We start from the raw sequence: 21,295 nt of genomic DNA on the forward strand, positions 1-21,295 counted from the left end.
AAGGCTCATCAAAGGCACAATGTGTATGAGGTGGGGGAGGGATGAGGGCTCGCGGACTACTCAGGCAGATCCTGGCTCACACCTGTAGACTTCATCCCTAGGCTATCCTGCAGCTTTGTTCCACATGCAGGTAAGGATGCAGCTTTTCTGCCCTAGAGGACACTGTTACGATAGGTGGGATAGGTGGTTGAAGAGTGAGGCTTGTCTCCAAGGACAACTAAGGGGCAGTGCCAGAAATGAAGGAGACTGTTGTAGCATTGTTAGAGTAAAACCTCGGCACCAAAATTCGACAATATCACCCAAATAATTCTAGAGCTGTGTAAATATATTCAGCATAGGATTTTTAGATTCTTGGTTGGGTTTCTTCTAGGCCTGGCCGGTAAGATCCGTGGAGATTTTTGCTTGTTCGCGCTTTTAAAATGCGTGTTCGCAAGATATTTCTCCCCGAGCACGCAAACAGCGTTCGCTAACAGGAAAACAGCATTGCGAACGGGTGGAACAAGTAATTCCGCGTGTTCGCGGGAACTTTTGCATGCTCGCGGATATTTTTTACTGTTTCGCAAAGCTTTGCGTAGCGTGACTACGCAAATTCCACCCAACCCCTAGTTTCTTCGCATTCTGTTATTCAAAGCCTTGTTACAGAGGCATTTTGAGACGAGCCAAAAAAAAGAAGGGAAAGGAGTTGTGCTGCCAGATAAATTATGAACGGGAGTTTTTCACTCACATTCACAAGGGCTCTACTTCCCTGGGCAGTATGCACCATACATCTTTTCTAAGTGCTTGGAAGCCAACCTACAGATGGACGGTGCGCACATTGGATACTTCCCAGTGCATCACCACTGCGGCCCACCAACGTTCACAACCCACCTGATAATGGCTTGTGCAATACAGGAGGCCGGTGCCAGGTTATCTTCTCTCACCTGATCGCACCTCCAGACACAATACTCCACATCCTTCGACAAGCAAGCATTCATCCAACATGGCCAGGATACTGTGGCAGCATTACTGTCCCTACTGGAAGGGAGCCCCTACCAAACCCTGAAGGTCTCTGCAAAATACTGTTACACACTATTTTGGAGAAACAGGGCAAAACCTCATTTCTGAACACACCCAAAGCATATCAGCTATAAATAATTTGCACAATGATTGCTGTCCTTTTCATAATTATTTACATACTATCCAAGGTAACCATTGCTGCGTCTCAATAAATCCTTTGGTCGCCAGTAGGTAGTTATAGTTAGGACCATGTTTCCATAGGAAAAGCGTATTTTGACTTGCCTATGCCATTTGAAGAATTTCACAAAATTTCCCCCAAAAAGTGTTCTGGCAAATTTTGTTGCGCATGGAAAGTTTTGGGGCGATTCGTGAAGCATGGCTCCCATGCTTCTTTAGTAACAGACCACCGGGTGGGCCAGGTCCCGGGGGCATGTTGATAATAAAGGAGAGGGAGCACACAGGCCCCCCTCCCTCTTGGGGCTTATTAATACCCAGGGACCACCACCGCATTGCGGGGGCATAAGTTATAGTTAGCTCAGGTAACTATACCTGCTAAATTTCTATGGTTTTGTATGAGTGAAATCTGAGTATAACTAGTTTTCAGTGTGTGTGTGTGTGTGTGTGTGTGTGTGTGTGTGTGTGTATATATATATATATATATATATATATGTATGTATATATATATATATATATATATATATATCCACAGCTTCCAAGTCCCATTGATTTAAAAGGACACAGAGACGACACACCAAGAGAACTTTGCACAAACCCTTTATTGTGCACTCGTGGAACAAGGACGACGCGTTTCGGCGTTAGCCTTTTTCAAGTAGCCACCATTTTGTATTTTACACTTATATAAGTCCATCATCCATGTCTTGATTCATCAACATAAAGAAAATACTTCCATAATATACATTTGATATATATACATATATACAATTTTAATTACATCACTTTTCGGCAAATATCCAAGTTGATGTCTAGTACGTAAATGAGGCATGAAAAGTGATTTATGCCCGTGGGACAGCCAATGTTCTCAGCTCCGTGTTCGTGAACGGGAGTCCATGACTACATTTCCCGACTTGCTTAGTGTTTGTGTAGTTCACGAACACGGTGTAAAATACAAAATGGTGGCTACTTGAAAAAGGCTAACGCCGAAACGCGTCGTCCTTGTTCCACGAGTGCACAATAAAGGGTTTGTGCAAAGTTCTCTTGGTGTGTCGTCTCTGTGTCCTTTTAAATCAATGGGACTTGGAAGCTGTGGATATTAAGAGTAGCGGCTGCTACTACCGACGACATCAGCGGTGATTGGTCGTGGATCGCTCGAGCAGCACTTTGGAGTGATATATATAGGGCAATCCGATGAAACAGAGATCAGGTGAGCCCACATATCGAATTAAACAGGTAAGGTTTATTTTTTGGCAGTTAGGGACGACGTAATGTAATAATTGTGATTCTGAAGCTTATAAAGCGCATGGTTACACTTAGCAGTGTGTCCCCGCGCTGAATAAACCACTGAGGTACCCGTCCTGGCCTGTTCCTGTGAGGCGCCCAACTCCTGGGCACCCCCCTGGTGAAGCCAGGCATCCTTAGCGATTAGGGCCGGTGTGGAGACTAAGCAAGCTATTGCCCAGAGTTGCAACGTGGGACCCCATGATTAGAGTAGGCACCGTGCCGAAAATTATCTGGTCCGCGGATATTTGAGCTCAAGACCCTGCTGCGACGGGAATTGAACCCTGGTCCCGGGCCAGACCTCTGCATCAGGGTCTGCCGCTCTAATCAGTGAGCCACACTCCTCCACGTGTTTCGACTACAGCCGTAGTCTTGGTCACATGACCCACGCCTCCATGAAAACATCTTTTAAAGGTACAGTGTGTTACAGTGTGTTCACATCGTGATAGACATAAAAGAAACTTGTTTTGGGTTATGATTAAAGCGTCACATTTTTTTCTTTCGTCTTTTTACAAACAGAAATAAAAAGTGTTGTGCAATACAGGGCTTATTGGTACATATGTGCTACTAATTGGGAGTCTATGTTGGGTGATGGGAAAAGACATGGTTCAGACATATAGTATGATTAGTAAATATATATATATATATATATATATATATATATATATATATATATATATATATATATATATATATATACACACACACACACACATCTATATATGCAGTATAGGGAACACTGTTTAAATTGTATCAGCGTTTGGGCATAAACTTGTTACACCAACACAAGATGATGGTTTAGGATACCAGGATGAAGAATTGTGGAGAACTATTGGAAAACTTGCCAAAGAGTTCTAGCTTGGTGAGTGGATTCAAACACCTGGGTCTTTTCTAGCTCTTGAAACAGGTTGCGGAGAACGAAAGACCTGGCCCTAGGTGGAAGCTTGAAAGCAGTTTGCATTTTGAAAGCCCATGAGTCAGGTTTAAGATTCTAAGATCACTTGCTGCTCGTGGCTCTGGAAAGAGACATTTCTGCCAAAAGTGGGAATATGGAACAGGTGAATCAACTGCAGGCAAGTATGTTTGCAAATAAGCTGTTTTTTTTAATTTAATGTATTCTATTTGTTGTATGGTCCAGAAAGAATTAGTAGAGATGTGGAGACTTCAAAAATGCCATGAGTAGCAGAAGTGACATCGTACACACATCTGAGCCCAATGACATCAGTCGTCCTGTCCTACCATAAGCTCCTCAGTACCTTCCCTTTGCAACTGAGGGGCTAGGAAAAGGGCAAGGAGCAGTAACGACAAAAATCAATATGGCACTGGAAACCAGGTTTCATTTATCAATTCACGACCCCGAGACCAGGGGTAGCAAAAGCAATGTCAGGTGCAATGTAGCGCAAGCCATGGATAGCGGCTGGTCTCCGGCTAGGTTTCCGAGACAGTGGCTAAGCACCCGAGACAGTGGCTAAGCGCCCGAGACAGTGGCTAAGCGCTCGAGATGGTGGCTAAGCGTCTGAGATGGTGCCTAAGCGCCCAAGATGATGGATAAGCACCAGAGACGGTGGCTAAGCAACCGAGGCGGTGGCTAAGCGTCTGAGACGGTGGCTAAGCGTCTGAGACGGTGGCTAAGCGTCTGAGACGGTGGCTAAGCGTCTGAGACGGTGGCTAAGCGTCTGAGACGGTGGCTAAGCGTCTGAGACGGTGGCTAAGCGTCTGAGACAGTGGCTAAGTGTCTGAGATGGTGGCTAAGTGTCTGAGATGGTGGCTAAGCGTCAGACAGTGGCTAAGCGTCAGTGATGGAGGCTAAGCGTCGGAGATGGAGGCTAAGCGTCTGAGACGGTGGCTAAGCATCTGAGATGGCGGCTAAGCATCTGAGATGGCGGCTAAACGTCCAAGACATTCGGCCCCAGACGCTTCTTTATATGGCAAGCCTTCTACCAAACTCGACATACATTGGGATGAGATTTGGCAGGTACTGAGGTCTGCTAAAGCAAGGCCACTAAATGTTCAGTTCTGGACTTAAAAAGACACCTGCAAAGCCTTTATAATACTGGTGGCTTTAAATAAATGTCTATTCTATAGAATTTCCACCCCCTACAACACAACTAAAACTCCTTACACCACATTAGCATTAATCAGACCTCTACTGTTAAAATCAGGCTTAAAACAATGTAAACCAGCATTTTGTGCCCAGCAGAGAGCGAGCGAAGGGGGAGAGAGATGCATGCAATCATTGACTTTCAAGCACAACACAACAGCAAATAAGCTATTTAGAGTAATGATGGAGGAGTAAAGTAAAAACTTACGTGTGTGATGGACCCTCGATAAGAAATTGGATTGTCCGGAGGCGCTCGGCTGCTGGGTGTTCCCTTCGTGATGCTTCCACCCGGAGACGGACTCAGTGACGCCCCTGTGATGACCAATAAGAAATCAAACATGAATCCATTAGCTGAAAGTGCCCATTGCAACAGAAGCAAGCAGCATGGGCTCAATGACACATTGCATGCAGCTTCAATGCTCTTCTCATGCACATGTTCTACTGGATGATGTTTGTATGAAACCAGGCGGAATTAAGCTTGCTTACCAATTTATCAAGCTCACTTGTGGTCAAGCCTAGTGCTCCACAGCGAGCATTAATTACACTACTGATCCAGTTTCGAGGTGCTGGTCTGTTCCAGTGCCTCAAGTGAACACCTCCTCTGCTGCTGTCTGAACAGCAGCAGTGATCTTGAGCGAATTGTGCGCGGGTATGCTGGGAAGTGTGCTCCCTCCCCCCCCTGTTTTGATTGGCTCTTTGCGGAGTTATTTGGCTGACAAGCTCACTGGGATGCACCTGTGCTCTGGGAGTGGTACAGAAACCTGAGAAGACTGTGAGAGCACTGCAAATATAAAGTGTTACTCTTTACTGACGAAGGACAAACATCCTGAAACGTGTGTCTAGAGAGACACACATTACTGGCGTAAGTGTTTTCATGCACTGCCTTTACCACAATGCATCCAGACGGATAGAGCGCTGGTATGCCAGGCAGTGTGCTCCCTTCGCCCCTTGTCCTGAGCAGAAGTGAGTTTGCCTCATCCTGCACCGCGAAGGATCGTGCATCAAACTGGTGCCACTTAGGGTTTGCTCGGAAGTGATGGGATAGGTAGGGTAGGGCTAGGCTGAGCTGACATTTAAACCCTAAAACTCACACCGTATAGTACCCTGGCTGGCATCTGCACACTGGCCAGCCTTTTTCCAAGGTGCTGAAAGGCACCAAAACTGAATGTCTATGGCCAGTCCGCGGATCCTGTTGGCTAAGTGCAATATGTGTATATAACATTTGCATCAAAGGTGGTACACAAAGTATGGGTCAGACGCAGGAGAGCAGTGGTACTGTGTAAGTACGAATAATACACGAGACTGAGCAGCACGTCAAGGATAGGTGGGGAAACAGGCATGTGATTGGGCCTGGCACCTCAAAGTGCAACATTCAGTGTTTTTTGAGTTTTTAGACAAACTGCAAATGTATTGACCTTTTTCTCCTCTTCCACTGACTCACCACCTCCGCCCCATTTGAATGTTCCACTCTCACTGTATGCACGGATGTTGGGATTCCATTCAGACAATAAATGTATTTTGTTTATATAAAAACATTACATAGTCAAAGGCTGTGATGTTTAACTATAGATACTCGATCACAAGGGCAATCCAATTTAATAAATAAACACAATTGTCATCTCCATGTGTGTGTGGTTTCCCTAAATAGCAGTGAACCACAAATAAAGTAGACGAGCAGTGTGTGGTTTCCCTAAATAGCAGTGAACCACAAATAAAGTAGACGAGCAGATCTTAACATAATAGCCACAAGCCTTCAGCAAACATCTCTCTGGTCCAGTTGACATTTTGAATGAAGGCAGGCGCGAACTGTAAACACCTGCAGTTGTTGTGCCATCAGGCAGGACGACCTCTCTCTCAGGGTGACTGCTTTTAAGTCTAGGTGTTCAAAGAGGTACATTTTATTTCAAGAACACCACAAAAGAGTAGGCCCGTGCTGTCCTGAGATGAGGAGATTATTGAAAGTCATTGGGGACAGAGCATCCCTGGAGATGGCCCAGGAAAAGAACATAACGAAGAGGATGCAGCAGCGGGGAGAACTTTTGCACAAGATGCTGGCAGCTCCTGGAGAAGAGAAGCCCAGCCAGGGGCTTTGAGGAGTAATTCAAGGCCACCAGCCTCTTCAATCTGGGGTGCCCTGCAAGCCCCAGTTGGAGGTGGCGCTGAGGATCAAGAAAGCCCTATACACTCACGACACAGGATCCACTGGTTGCCGCTGGAGGTTTCATCAAAGTGAAAGATGGCTCCATTAACTTGGGCCATGAAAATGCAGTCTTGTCACCTTTGGCATCGAGGGGAAACTCAGCACTAACTGGTAGTCCTGGATCGAAGGAGGAATCTCCACCTTCAAGCCTGTTGGTCCCACTTGGGACTGGTCCACATTTCATTCTCACAGGACCCGGAAACACTGCTGCAGATCCACCTGCATTTGGCGTGGGCCGTCTTTCAAGACATCACTACCTACCCAGGGACCAGCACACCCCGTTCACTGCCTCATCAGCCACGCCTTTTGGGTCAATGGAACAGCAGACGCAACAACGGTCACTTTTTGCCCAGTGTGTAAATTATGTACTGTAGGCCACCTCACCATGGTGTACGTACGCGCTCTGTAGCCCCCGTTCCTCTCAGTTACCCTCATCTCAACAGCTCTCCTCACTTACACACATGCTCTGAGGTTGGCTAATCTCAGGAGATGCTTTGGAAGTATAAGGGCAAAGTACCAGGTCTGCATGGCTGGCCTGCTTTAAAAAGACAAAGCAACCACAACTCATCACGCCATGGAGAAGGGGGCGTGCACAAGTAGACCAGAACAAGCATGTGGCTGGAACCAATAGAAGATGCAGCACAAACACAGACCCCAAATGTTGATGAGAAGCAAAGGGCGCTTTTAAGGGACTGGTTCAGGATGGAGGAAGTTGAGGGCCTTTTTGGGCAAAAATTAAAGTGTCCCTCTACAGAATGGACTGTGAGTATCAGGGCAGCTTTTCAGCATCACAAATTGAGGTGGGAATGACCTCAAGACAAGAAATTAATCTTACTTAAATGTATTAGGACTTAAATGTGCTGGTGACGAGGTTTGAAAGTGTGTCGTAGGCGCATCTACAGAAGTCTAGCGCCAAGCCAGCTATGGGAAGCTTGGTGTTGACAACAGAAGGTGGGCCTTATTGTTTATCATTAGCAGTAGCTCCTTTTCACTACTGTGACATTGTTAAGCTCACGCCGCTCACACTCATTTCCACAACAGACCTCTTCAAACAGTGTCAGAGGAAGGTAACTAACAAGAGCGTGGATGCACCGAGGCCGGGTGGGCTGGGAACCTACCTCGGTCTGATTTGTGGTCGAAAGTGGAATGAGTAGCGGCGAACACATCACATTCCCTACTCTCCCTAAGATGAATGTCACCACCACTTTTCACAAATACTTGTGCATCTTCACAATTTCACAGGCGAAATAAAACTAGGTTGCGCACACACAGACATACTGCATCTGAAGGGCACACTTCCGTCAACAAACACATGCAAAGCAACAAAACACAAATTCTACACACATTTTTGAGGCCTTGGCTAGAGCATTTTGTAAACAGTCTCGTCGCCTGCTGCTTCTCCACTGATGCCCCGTCCTGCAGCGCATAGTGCTAATGGGAGAGATCTGTAGAGGAGGCAGGCCCCTGAGACCCACCCTCTACCCCTGAACCCAAATGACACCGCAAGACCCGACATGCACGATCAGGCCTCCTAATAAACGTGCCACGAAGCGCCTCGAGCGTAAGCGCCGACCAGCTTTCATTATGCGCTAAGTGTTGACGCATGGAATACTTTTTTTTTTTTTGCTTATTAATATTTCACGGCGCGCATCTTACCCTTAAAGATGGAGCTCTCCTGGGAGGTATGCATCACCAGGCTTTCGGGATGGTTGACCTGGCTTCTTGGAGAGAGCGGCTCTTGCTTCACTCCAGGGAAAGGCACTGCAAACAGAAAAGAAGAAACCCCTCAGCCTTTGCATGGTACACCCCTGGAGATGGAAATGCGCGCTTTATTTGTATGTGATTTCCCTGCGGCGCTAACCGTGTCCCGCCTGCGGTCGCTGCTTTGCATGGCACGCTGCTGGGGCAGGCAGGGCTGGGGCAGCGTGACCCCAAGATCACCTTTAGCGGCTGCTGACTCAAGGTAATTAGGCAAGCTCGCACGACGCAGCGAAAGTCCACCTTGACGTCATACCTGGCCCCATGTCAGGAGGGCGACTTTCAACCTGTCAAGGTTTTACAACCAACAGCTCCAAGCATGCTGGGAATTGTAGTCCTGTACGTCAATGGCAAGAGTTAAACTGTAAGCTGCAGCATGCCTCCCCCCTCCCCCCCATCCTTACGCCTCCCCCTATGTGCCTCCAAGACTCTCGTGAGCTAGCTATTCAGTCATGCGCAAGACCAAAGGGTCTTCCATTTAGTGCTTCATACATAACAAGACTAATTCTGACAATAAAAACTGGTTTTTAATATAGCATTTCATATCAAAGTTTTTTTGTTTCTAGTCACTGTACATAACAAGTGTTGGTGTTATCCAACTGAATGAGAGACAATTTATTAGGCTGAGAAGGATCTACAGCAGAGGTGGCCTTGCAAGGGTGTAAAAACAACAGGTGATGCAGAACAATGAAATACATTCACCCCAGTACAGAGATCTGGGCCTAAATCTATCGTTTGCTCACCATGCCATTCCGGTTTGAACCCAGCCATATGTAAATCAGCCTTGACCCTGTGCCTCATGGGAACAGTCCAGCCCGAACTGTCAAGTAAGGTCCTCCCTGGACTGGAAACAAGCATCCTAGGACCGGTTTCTGGCTTTCAGCCCTCATCAGCCTGGATAGCTTGATTCCAGTGGCATGGAGAGCACGGGACTTACGTCTGAGCATACCCATCCCACTCGAGGTGACAAATGCAAAAACAACAGGTGGTGGACAGAATGCAGAACAATGTCATACATTCACCCCAGTACAGAGATCTGGGCCTATGTACAGCATTCACTTGCAGGTCAGAGCGGATGTCAGCAGCGAGCGTTTAACACTTGGAGATAACTTGCAGGCTGCATCTCCAGCTGAAGAAAAGACCCACTAGAGAAGATTCTCAAAAATCATTTGAATTTTCTCTGGCAGTCTGTTGGATATATTCTGCTTCCGAGCGGATCATTGTACCTAGGGTACCAGAATAAGACAATGAACCAGGGAACATTATATACTATGCAACAGTGGTTCCTTTTAGAATTCGTACACATTTATTTTACTTTTTTAAGGACCAGCTAACGGTCCGGAAGTACGGATTTTAGAGAACCGTACAATGAATCTTACTGCGTACATGTATTTTTCGATATTACTTTACCACAGAAAACATTCCAGTCGCAAAGGCCAAGGGGGTTCATTGAAATGTGCAGCGGACACAGGATCTTTAACAGGAAATGAAGTTCTCGACACTTGTAGCGCGCAACAGCACCTTACGGAGGAGCACAATTTTAAATTTTTGCCCAAAATGTCAATAACATTACGCAATGTGTGGGCTGCTGGTACCTCGAGTGAACATGTATACCTTGCAAAAAGGAAGTAACATGAGATACGGCAGAATTTGAGTTTGAGCCAAATGTCTCTCTGAGGTAGACATTTTCTGCGAGAACCAGTCTCCCACGGCCGAAACTTAGGCTACATTGTGAAACGCAACACTTTCACGTAAGAGGAAATGTCCTAACTTTTGAGTAACGCATAGGGCCACTCAGTGCAGAAGAGAGGTATCTTCTCTAACTACAGGTACACTGAACTTACTCAAACTGAAGACACTAATCAGAGAAGAGTGAGTGGGACACTGGCTGAGTGCGCTCAGGATAGGTCCCTGCGAGAAGAGTAAATAATATGAAAGGCAAGAAAGTGACCAGTATTGCATCTTTAAAAATAAACATTACTCTGTCACACGACAATGAAAAAAGAAAAGTAACGAATGCACAACCAGAGAAAAATCAACTGCTTGCCAAAGCTAACGACACCATAAGAATAACACTTCTATCAGAACGAGTTACGAGAGCATCCCAATAAGGACAAGTAATGCTTTTTCTTTTTTAGTGACTGTAGCTACGGACCTCACTCTAAACAAAGCAGAATGTCCAGTGATTGGTCCCTGAAATTAAGCGGGGAGTCTCTTAAAACCTGGATCACACAGGGCAACTTCTAAACAGTGCACCAACTTTAAGAATACAAAAGTGGCAATAAAAAGATCGGCTACAGAGGGAACGAGAAGCAAAGGTTACTCACCCATGACACTAATTTTACCCTTGGATGTTACAGAATCACCCGCTTTGAATGCTGCCACCTGGTGGTCGGGGAGTTAATAGTTCCTAAATGGTTCAAGGCGTAGACCAGGGTGCCTGGCTGTTAGCAGACTCTTAGGACGTGGATGAGATTCGCTTATGATTCGCCATCTTCTATAGATTTCTCCCTCCATCACCCTCACTCGAGAAATAGAAGAATTTTGAGAGCTTCTGGTCGACCCGAATCAGAAGAGAGAATGTAGGCACCTTGTCAGCGCAGGCTCAACTTCGCTCGTCTTTGTAGTGTAACACTTTGAGGAGTTTCGTTCCTCAATCCTATAAATTCTTCCAGGTTTGCAGGTGTCACTGGAGGACATTACGAAAAAGCGGCAGCCAGCAGAAAAAAAACAACGCTTCAATAGCAAAAGTTCCCAAAGGGCAGGGAGAATTTGGTGGCTCCCAGAGAGCCCGTGGGCTACAACACAAATGGAAAAGGGTCTCACCTGCGTAAGCCACAGATTTTACAGTGTGATGTTCAAGACCTGATGTCTACTTTTTTAGAGTTCTACACAATTTTCACTGTTCTTTATGTTCACATTCGGAGTGGCAATATATATCACCCTAAATAAATACCTAAATAAAGGATATGCATGTTTAAGTTCCATCTCCTGGTCTCGTCTGCTAAGAGCCTCATCCCACGGTTCTTAAAGTCGCAGCAGTGTCATCCAAGTAGTGATGTGTGTTACTAGGCACAAAAGAGGGGAGTTGAAAATAACCTGGGGCCGGCAATCACCCAGGAGGATAAAAGTCCACCGTCAACTGAGACAACCGCTTGCATGGGATGAGAAGTTGCATGGGGTCAAGAGTTTCAAGGGGTCAAGAGTTTCACAGGTCCAGCGAAGGCGTGGCCGCTGACCTGTCCAGTAGAAGAGAGCGGGAACAACCTTGAAGGTATTCACGCCAAGCTCAATATTATTGCTGAAATGTTCCTGTCTTAGAGGGTTCACGCGCCTGCTAAGTAAACCACACACCTCTTCAAAACGTCAACTTAAAAAAAAAAATGATAGGAACACTAACCTTGTTGCACTCCAGAGCATTACATCATTTTTGGTTGATTTAAAATGTTCTGCATTTAGCTTTTAGTCAGCAGAAACATAGCGCTTAGAAGCAGCATCATGCATTAGAGAACATTTTTACTGTAGCAAAATAGAAGGTGCTATATACAGGACAGAAAGAGGCAGGAGTTCTGTGTAACTCCACATTACAGTACCAGGATGTGATCTTTTGGGCGGGGCTGGGGGCGGTGAATACCATTGTGACTGTCTAGCTTTGTTTTTTCCCAATAAGGCATTAGTTGGTAAAACAAATTTGACCGCCATCCCCTAATTTTTTTTAATTGATCACCAAAACTGGTGTTGGACCACGTCGTCTCCCCTTAACATGAAGCGGCCCCTCCCCCCTGGGGTGTAGCCTCACCCTCCTGGGAGTTACCGCGTGCCCCTCCTTGCATTCACATGCCTCCTCAATGTCTTTGTTGTTTTGCAGACAGTGCTCTCCGTCGCTCAGTGGTTTGAGATGCACACTCTGGCGGCTGCATAAACACAGGTTTGGGTGTGGCATAGGCTGCTCTGAGGTTGTCTAACAGGAATACAAGTTAGTTCGGGGTCGTTCAAGTTCAAGTTCCTATTTCCTCTTTAGAAAAATCAAATACTACAGTGCAAGTTTACACCAAACCACAAAAGGAAGGCAGCTTTTACCAACCCCTTCCTTCCTGCCAAGGATGATGTCACTTTATCCACCGTGTTTTGCTGCACGCTTGAACAAAAATAACCTGCAAGTTTTTGGAGACCCACCTCCCTTCTAAAAACTTTGATCCCTTCGTGGGCAATCACCACGAAATTTGATGAAAAATTCATTCAGAGGTCAAAAGCATAGTTTTGAAAATTTCATGTAGATTTGTCAAAGTGGACCAAAGTTTTAAGACTATGTTTTTCCTTTGATAGTTCAACTTAACTGTAACTACACACTAAAGGGCGAACACTACACTCGCGACGGATGTGGGGGTATGTGGAGTATTACACTAAAAGGCAGACATACCAGAAAACTGATCGTTGTGTCAGCAACAATCTGCATTTACCAGTCTTCTCTTGCAGGCGTAACTTTGAAAAACAAGCATTGGCAATGCTAATAGGTCTGGCTTTGAAGAATGTTGTATGATAATGTAAAGCATCACATATAGATGGCATGGGAATGGATATGTATTTGTGTAGAAACAAAGAACTAAGTTGAAAGGTCAAGTGACAAGTGCACTTTAGGTTGAAAGGTCAGTTGACATGTGCACTGTCAAACCCGACCTAGAAGCCCAATCGGAGCATCCTTACCGCAAATATAATTGCCCACCCGCCAAATTTATATGCAGGCGGACCATAGTTTGGTAACAGTGGAGACTTCTTTGTCTCCACCGTGGCCAAACTTCTCCAATGGCCTGAAAGAGTAAGGGGCGTAGGACTATATGCACGCTCAATTTAGATGGGTGGACACATACCAGTTTTTTTACTGCCCATCGTGGTCAGGAAAATAAATCACAGAGGTTAGGGGCAGTAAAAACTAAAAATGCCCCTCTCCTTGGGAGGTGACTCCCTTGGTCAGATGGGCATGGTTTTTTATTTCCAAAAAGAAAATTCCACTTCCGGATTTTCATTTAGAAAAAAGTAAAAAAAAGTTTGACCGATGGCTCTGTCATCTTGACGCAAACATGGGTCTACTTTACTTAATAGCATTGGCAGGTACTGCCAGATCATAAAAGGAGAAGGCACATTAATGTTTTGGTTGTGGGTTTTCTTAATACTTTTAAGGCCAGAAAACAACAAAATAGTTCCGTAAACAATTCCTCAGAAGTTATGGGCCTGTATGCACTACAGCGCGTGCTGAACAGGTCTCCTCTAATTATTTCGATAATACTATGTATGCATAAACTGCCTCTTTCAATATTTTATTTTTCAAAGCGATGTTCTCTGTGAAGTCTTGGAAGTCCTCAAACATGTTGGCGACTGGTTTTCCCTCAAACGTTTTTCTTCTTTAGCTCTTTCCTTTTATCTTTCTCTCTCATCCGGAGAAGCTCCCTCTACTCTCTGTGCCCACAATGGATTTCTGCAGATCCCACCCACCGTCTGCACCGCCTTCCAATTTGTTCTAAAACCTCACAAACAGAAGCCTGGGGGAGTCTTCCTCGGACTGCACTCAATGAACACAAGTCATTCAGTCCTTCCATTTTCAGCATGGAATTTCTCAGACTTCCAAAAATGCAATCACCTCGAAATCGTTCCGAATGGAATACAAGTCCACTGACGAAATAAAAATGAAATGTTTGGGAGCAATTTCCAAGTAGTTTCCCAAGCAATCCCTCCCACTGCGCTGTTGTGCTGAACTTTGGTTTACTAAGGTTTCAGAGTTCAGCCACTCGGTGCACTCAAGGCCCTCAGGAACCCTGGTAAACATTGACAGTGTCTACTTGGCACCAGTGCTTGTTTCTTTTGGCACCCGTCCACTTCCGCGTGCCAGCACTCCTGACACTGCGGCCGACTTCAATAACAGGCACCACAGCAATAAACATCCCTGACAAAGCTTTTAGTATAACAAAATATCAGGAAAGGTTACCCTGACCTATTATTTCATACTTTGCACCTTGGAGAAAACTTCTCACAGCTTTGCCAATTTCCTTTTATCCTGCTACTTTTGCGCTAGCCAAATTCAACGCCTCTCTCTCTTGCGGATTATTCGGCCTTGCTTCATCTCACCACAATTTGTCTCCGACTTTTCATTAGAGCTCAACCATGTAAGTCTTCCTACAACTATCCCTCATGTTCCAGCCTTACTACACCAAACCTCTCTCCATCCACCCAAAAAAGGGTCATCCGAGCATCATAGCAGCTCATGGCAGTAAGCCGCAAACCCTTTAAACAAAGGGCCTGGTGCATTGTCAGTATCTCAGGATTCGTGACTATGTGAAACAGAGATAACCAATGCAGACCCAGGACAGAATTTAGAGCCACTGTATGCAAATTTATCTTGGAGGGATATACGGAAAAACTGGCATGGATCCGACTGCCCGGATCCACATTGGACATCCGAGGACACAACCGATCACCTGCATCGGCTATATAAACAGCTCTGAACTCATAAGTGGAGGGAAAAAATAATCTGGTGGGAGTCGCTGTCCTGGTGCACTGAGTTTCCTGAGGGTGTAATCACTGGTCCACAGAGGCACGAACTAAAGACTTCGATGAAAATCAAATTGCAATATTCCAAACTCAACACTAGAAGGCAGGGGAGGAACCTGCATGTTTTTACAACACCCCATGCTGCAAACAAAGACTTTTCTTCTTTGGATATCGTGAAAACCGACATGGCCCACTGTGGACAAACGCTAAACACACCTGCTTTACACACAAAGCTGCTTTGACCATCTCGCCAGCCCCTCGCGCCAAGGCTTAGACAGACTGCCCGCCACCTCATTAGTTAATGTAATGTTTGAGGTCACCCGACCACAGGTAAATGAGCCTTCACTGTGCCTCCACCCAAGACAGGAGCCAGTACCTAGCCCAAGAGGTGTATTTTTTTTTCTCTCTAATTCTGGTACTTGTCGTTTTGCAGTACCCCAATTGGGAGTGCAAGCCTTAACCCCTTAGCTGCGGCAGCTATTCCGCCGCAGCACTTAGGGGGAGGCGGGGCCGCGCGGCGCTCCCGTACTCATGACGGAACCGCTCCGTCACGGCCCTCGGGTGAGCTGTGCTTGTGACGGAACGGTTCCGTCACGGCCTCGTCCGCTCTTTAGAATGTCAGCGCAGGCACGGAATTTGCGGCGAGCGGGCCGTGACGGAACCGTTCCGTCACCAGCACAGTCCACCCGAGGCTTGTGACGGAACGGTTCCGTCACGAGCACACAAAGGGTTAAAATACCAAAATGAAAAAAAAAAACAGAATGGATGATTTACAGTACACAACTTGAGAGTTCGAGAAACATCTTAAACCCTCAAAACTAACTACTGTGTCCTTCCCTCCTTTTGGAGGTGAGCCAGACCCTTGAAGGTGCTGTTGAGACAGAGCTGTCAGTCTGTCCACTGCACACTTCCTGTTGCCTTCTGCTCCTTCGACGTCTGCATTCGACTTTCAATGGAAAAGACACGAAGTGATCCTGCAAACACAACTCAATCTCACTGAACCACAATGAGCTATGTTCCAGGGATGTATGACGTTACAACGTACACTTTTACAACGCATTTTTTACAACGCAACATCCATTACAACGCATTCCATTACAACACATGCCATTACAACGAAATTTTAAAAACTACATTTACAACACATTCCTTTACAACGCATAATACCTTTACAACGCATACCATTACAACGCATAACATTACATTGTATGTTTGGTAAGTGTTGTATAGTGTAGGGGTAAAAATTACTATTCTAACTCCAGGGGGTGCAACAGTAGGGTAAGTGTTGGATGGTAATGTTATGCGTTGTAATGTTATGCGTTGTAATGACATGCGTTGTAGTGGTGTGCGTTATAGTGTCATGCGTTGTAATGGTTGCGTTGTAATTGAATGCGTTGTAATGGATGTTGCGTTGTAAAAGTTTTGTTGTAATGGTAGTGCGTTGTAAAAGTTGCGTTGTAAAGGTTGTTTCCCATGTTCCAGCCGCCTATTCCTCGATTTCCCTCAGACTTTCCTCCGACCAATCACCCTGTTTCTCACCTCACTCTCATTACCGTATTGATTCGAATCAGCTGCAGTTGTACGTCACTTCCCGTAAATTATCCGCAAAAGCATTTTCAGCCTGGAATCGAGACTGCTTAAAACTATATGATGCATGCGCAGACGGCATTTACATGTGAGCAAAAAATGATAAAAGTGTGAGTAAATGACACACTAGTCAGTCCCGCATGTATGGTACAAGGGGTGCTCGAGGGCATGACTGGACAAGGGGCCTAAAATGAATGCGTGCCCTCATGTAACGTAACTGGTGCTATGTAAAGCGCTCTGATACCTGATTCCGTTCGGGTCTAGTTCGCGCTATATAAAACTCTGCAAAAAAAAAAAAAGGGGCCGGCTCCGGGCAAAGCAAAATAGGGTAGTGCAAAATAAGAACTATTAAGGTATTCATCAAACCTGAGACATTGCATTGTGTGACCCACAAAAGAGACATTGAGAGAAGGGTGGTGGAAGGAAGAGGCATGAGGTAGAATCAAGCTTAGGCATCTTTGGTGTTTGGGCAACCACAGCATATGGCGGCGGAAGAGGCTTAAAAAAATATTTGGGCAACTACACTTTAAAAAAAAAAAGTTACACAGAATCTTTCACCCATCTCCTGCTGAAGCATGCAGTTCAGCCAAAATTTCTTGTTCGCTCAACATACACTCCACTCGGGCTTTGGCAGGTATCTGGCTTCAGTTATACCATCCAAGCCCCACGTTATCGCCAACATCTGACAGCATCTTTCTGCTCCTCAAGCCTATTACGCTTATATGCATGAGATGGGGGCTGAGTATGCGGGCTCACCACCATGCTTGGAAGCAAAGACGGGATCCCTTTGAATCTGAGGATTATAACTTCAGATCTGATGCATTAAATTGGACAAAAGTTACATGATTTTGCATCAACTGATGACAGATCAATAGTTTGCACAACTCAAAGGAGTTTCTATACCTTTGTCGAAAGGATTAGAAGAATGGACGGATGCACTATTCCATTTACATACATATGGATTTCAGGCTTTTCCTGTAGTCACCTTGCCTGCATGGGGTGGCTCTAGGGCAATCCTACACTGTGAGTATTGTTTGCAGACAGTTAGGATACCTCAGTGAATAGGTTGTTCTCAGAGACGAGGCTGATATTAAGAAAGTTCTGGGTCACTTTTCGCATGCCATGCACAGTCATGTCCAGTTGAGTATTTTTGCAACGATGAGCTCCTTTCTTGAGCTTCACATTGCATCTCTTCGTTTTCAACATCCTCCACGCCTGGGTCACACACCAGACCACTGTTTATAGTACAATATGTCCACTGGGACACAAGGTGGAGTGACCATACTTTCGCTCATATAATCTGCCACCTTTAATAAAAGACAGGCAGCTAAATTCACACATTTTTGACGCTTTGAGCAGTGGTCGAAGGGGGAAAAAAAAGTAGGGGAACTGTGGCCGGAGAATTAGAGGGCGGGAATAAACCAAGGATTGGATCAGTGGGCGGAGTCAGAGGTGTGGCCAGAATGCGCAAAACATCTACATTTTTTGTATTTGTTTGGCATTTCACTGACCAGTTACAGCTTACTAAGTTATTTAATTCAACCAATGGATAGCATGATTATTTAAGGCTTAATGTGAATTATTGACTTTAAAATACATTTACAAAGTGGGATATATTGCCAATAACAGAATGTCCCAAATAGGCTTATTTATTTATTTTGAAGGTTTTATATATATTTTATCGCGAATATGACCCTCGCGGGTATCAGAGCACTTAAAAGTGGAAGCACAAGCTATTTGTCTCCGAGCCTGGAAGGAGGCAGCAAGTGCTTTTAAAACCATAATATGCTTGCAAACACGACTCCCCCACCCGAAGTCAGCGCTCGGTGTGGTCACACCGTTCGCACCGCCCTAGAGCCGGCCCTTCTCAACGGTCCTGTGACAGTCACAGTCATTCTAGGGTATGCTGCTTCGTAGGTCTACCTGCAAGACTGGAGATGAACTTCAGTATGGATTGTAGTAGACAGGCCTTCAAGGTTAACCCACACTTGCCACTGCTAGGGTCCACCTGCTGTTGCTAAGACACCAGGGCTTCTAAGGTCTAGCGGGCCTTCTAAGGTCTAGCATGGGAATGTGCTCCCTCAGGAGAGTGGTCGGGTGGACTGGTTATGAAGGCTGAACTTGGCTCCCCATTTTTAAATCCCACAGCTTAGTCCATAGAGCCACATCCTCTCCCTCACTGAACACAATACTACCCCATTGAGAGAAACTCGCACTGCCTTCAACTGCAACCCATATGTGCCCTGCTATAAACACCCGGATGCGATTCAATTCAAATTAAGCACTAGACAAGAGTAATATGCTACCTAAAATAAAAGTAACAACATTGTGGAAAAAGCAAACACTCATAGGGAATGCAAGATTAAGTAAAGCATGCGAAATTTAATTTACATGTAAATCTAGCGACATGGTTACCTTAACGCTTTTACACCCACTATTCAGAAATCAGTTTTTTTGCCTGAAAAGTTAAGGACGTCACTACAGGGCCCACAAGGGACCCGTTTCAATGTCCAATGCCTATATCCTTTCAAAACACGAGCAGTATGGTTTAAAAATACCATATCCCTGAACACAGAGCCGCAGTGCACATTTTGTTTCCCAATCCATCCATTGACCAGGTATTGCAGTACCTCCAGGATTGGTGCACTTCCCCACTCGGGGAAAACAATGTTGTTCAAAGAAAGACAAGAAAACAAAAGTAGCGCTCCACTGGCAAACTCAGTAAAGTTGAGCAAATGTTTGGTGTGAACAAAGCCAACAGATTTTATTGAATTAAATAAGTAGGGGCACGCCATGCCCTACCGATCCCGCCCACTTTGACCACTGGCTTGGAGGGAATTCTCAACTCTACAGACATTCACAAAGAAGCTGTGGCAAAAACTAAAATGTGAAATTCGGTGTAAGGGCATCTTCTAGTCACTTCTACAAAGCAACCACTGTTAGTGAAAACACAGACAGCACATTATCAACTGACAATTAATTATTGTTGCGTGACCACTTCAGCTCCTCTGAAGATGGTATGGCGACCAATCACATCACCCTCAAACACACCAGGAGAATAAAAGTCGAAAAGCGAACTACCCAAAGAACAACACGCCAGCACTATTAAAAACAAAAGAAGAATAACAATGGACAGATACCACATTTTATTTCTACAGTCTTAATACTAGTTTGTCTTACCATGGCAAAGTCTGAATGAACTAGTGGAGAAATAAAGATTAATAATAGATTACTTACCCAGTTTTTTGGGATCCATGATCAATGGCAACCCCATAGTGATCGAACCCACAGGGACTTTTGCATGTTCTGAACTGTAAGGCGTATGAAGCTGCATAGGTACGCCCTAAAAACAACCAAAACTACATTTTAGTTTAACAATAAAATGAAAAACAAAGCAATGGAAATTAAAGGCAAAATTAGCGAAGGTCTTAATGATGACGCAGAATTTCACAAAGCTTCATGGACTGCAGCAGTCTCTTATGGAAAAAAGAACTCTTGAAGTGCCAGAAAGAAGCCACCTAGCTGTTGAGATTAGTGAAAGCACGTTTAGGTTTTTAAATTAAATGTTATGTTATAGCAATGTATTAAGGGCACAAATATAAAATGGTGTCTTGGCGAAATGAAAAAAGGAAAGTCTCCCAGCCACTAGCTCCGCAAATTAGCCAAGAACAGATTACTGAAAGTTGCATAACATCAGATCCACTGGAATGATGAAGTTCTGCGGCTGCAGCATTTTCTGCACAAGCTTAGATTTGCATTTGTCATCTAATCCATCATCTTCTGCATAATCTGCAGATATTACCATAAAAAATGGTTGCTAGCTCAAACAGATCAAAAGTTACTAAAAACGCAGCAACACGTTGCCACGCAATGGAAGGCTCTTTGTAAAGTATGTCCAGTCACCTCTCAGTAGCTCATTGCTGTATTTGGGTGTTGAACTGGTACAAGTGAGGCGAAAATTTCGACCAGGCATTGTGAACAAATATCAAAATGACCAATTCATGAAAAAAGACTATCACAAAATGTGTTGTGTTATGTTGCATAGTTTGCCTTTTCTTGCCGCATAATTTAGTTAAGCCTGATGCATAAATTGGTCTGACGCGGACCAATAATTCCAGTGGCCCTACGTAACATATACTACTTTTGCAAACATTTGGTACAAAAAAGGAGCAATAATATCAGCGTTTCAACCCAATATCTTGCTCCTCTGTCTAAAGTGTAGTCCTTTAACTACACTAAACAGAGTAAAGAAGCAGTATCTTTATCACAATAATTTCAGCTCCCCGGTACCTCTTTTCATCAATTTTTTCTTGAAATACCTACTTTATCACAGGCACATATTTAACTGGATAGTATATTTCTTCAGGTTTGCCTGTCCTTATATCCCTTTCTTTGGTAGGCATTACTTATTATTCAAAATGTTGTAAATATTTTTTTTTTGCTAAGCGTATTAAGAGTTTCAGTTTCAGAAGAGGACGTGCCGTAAGTGGCAGTCTGTTTCATTTCTTTATGCAGGCTTTGTGTTAAGGTACCAGGTTTTGAAAGTAAGTAGATATTTCAATTAGGAGCCACTGGCAATTAATGAAAATGAAGGCGATGGTGGAAATTAACAAACTTTCCAACTCCGCCCCTCAAAGAAATGTCTCGGCACTAGG

The 21,295-nt window shown here is 44.8% G+C and overlaps 1 protein-coding gene across 18 annotated transcripts in view; it reads right to left on the bottom strand.

Annotated features, from left to right (window-relative positions):
• Positions 1–21,295, bottom strand: part of NCOR2 (nuclear receptor corepressor 2) — a 1,388,857-nt gene that overhangs the window by 110,535 nt on the left and 1,257,027 nt on the right. For all 18 annotated transcript variants that reach the window (XM_078667637.1, XM_078667632.1, XM_078667640.1 and 15 more), the window contains 3 exons: positions 19,878–19,983; positions 8,409–8,513; positions 4,761–4,864 (listed from right to left, as the gene is read on the bottom strand). In XM_078667637.1, the coding sequence (XP_078523763.1) occupies positions 4,761–4,864; positions 8,409–8,513; positions 19,878–19,983 (315 nt within the window). The remainder of the gene's footprint in view (positions 1–4,760; positions 4,865–8,408; positions 8,514–19,877; positions 19,984–21,295) is intronic.

The sequence above is a fragment of the Lissotriton helveticus genome, chromosome 11 (genome assembly GCF_964261635.1).
Source record: "Lissotriton helveticus chromosome 11, aLisHel1.1, whole genome shotgun sequence".
Classification (NCBI taxonomy): domain Eukaryota; kingdom Metazoa; phylum Chordata; class Amphibia; order Caudata; family Salamandridae; genus Lissotriton; species Lissotriton helveticus.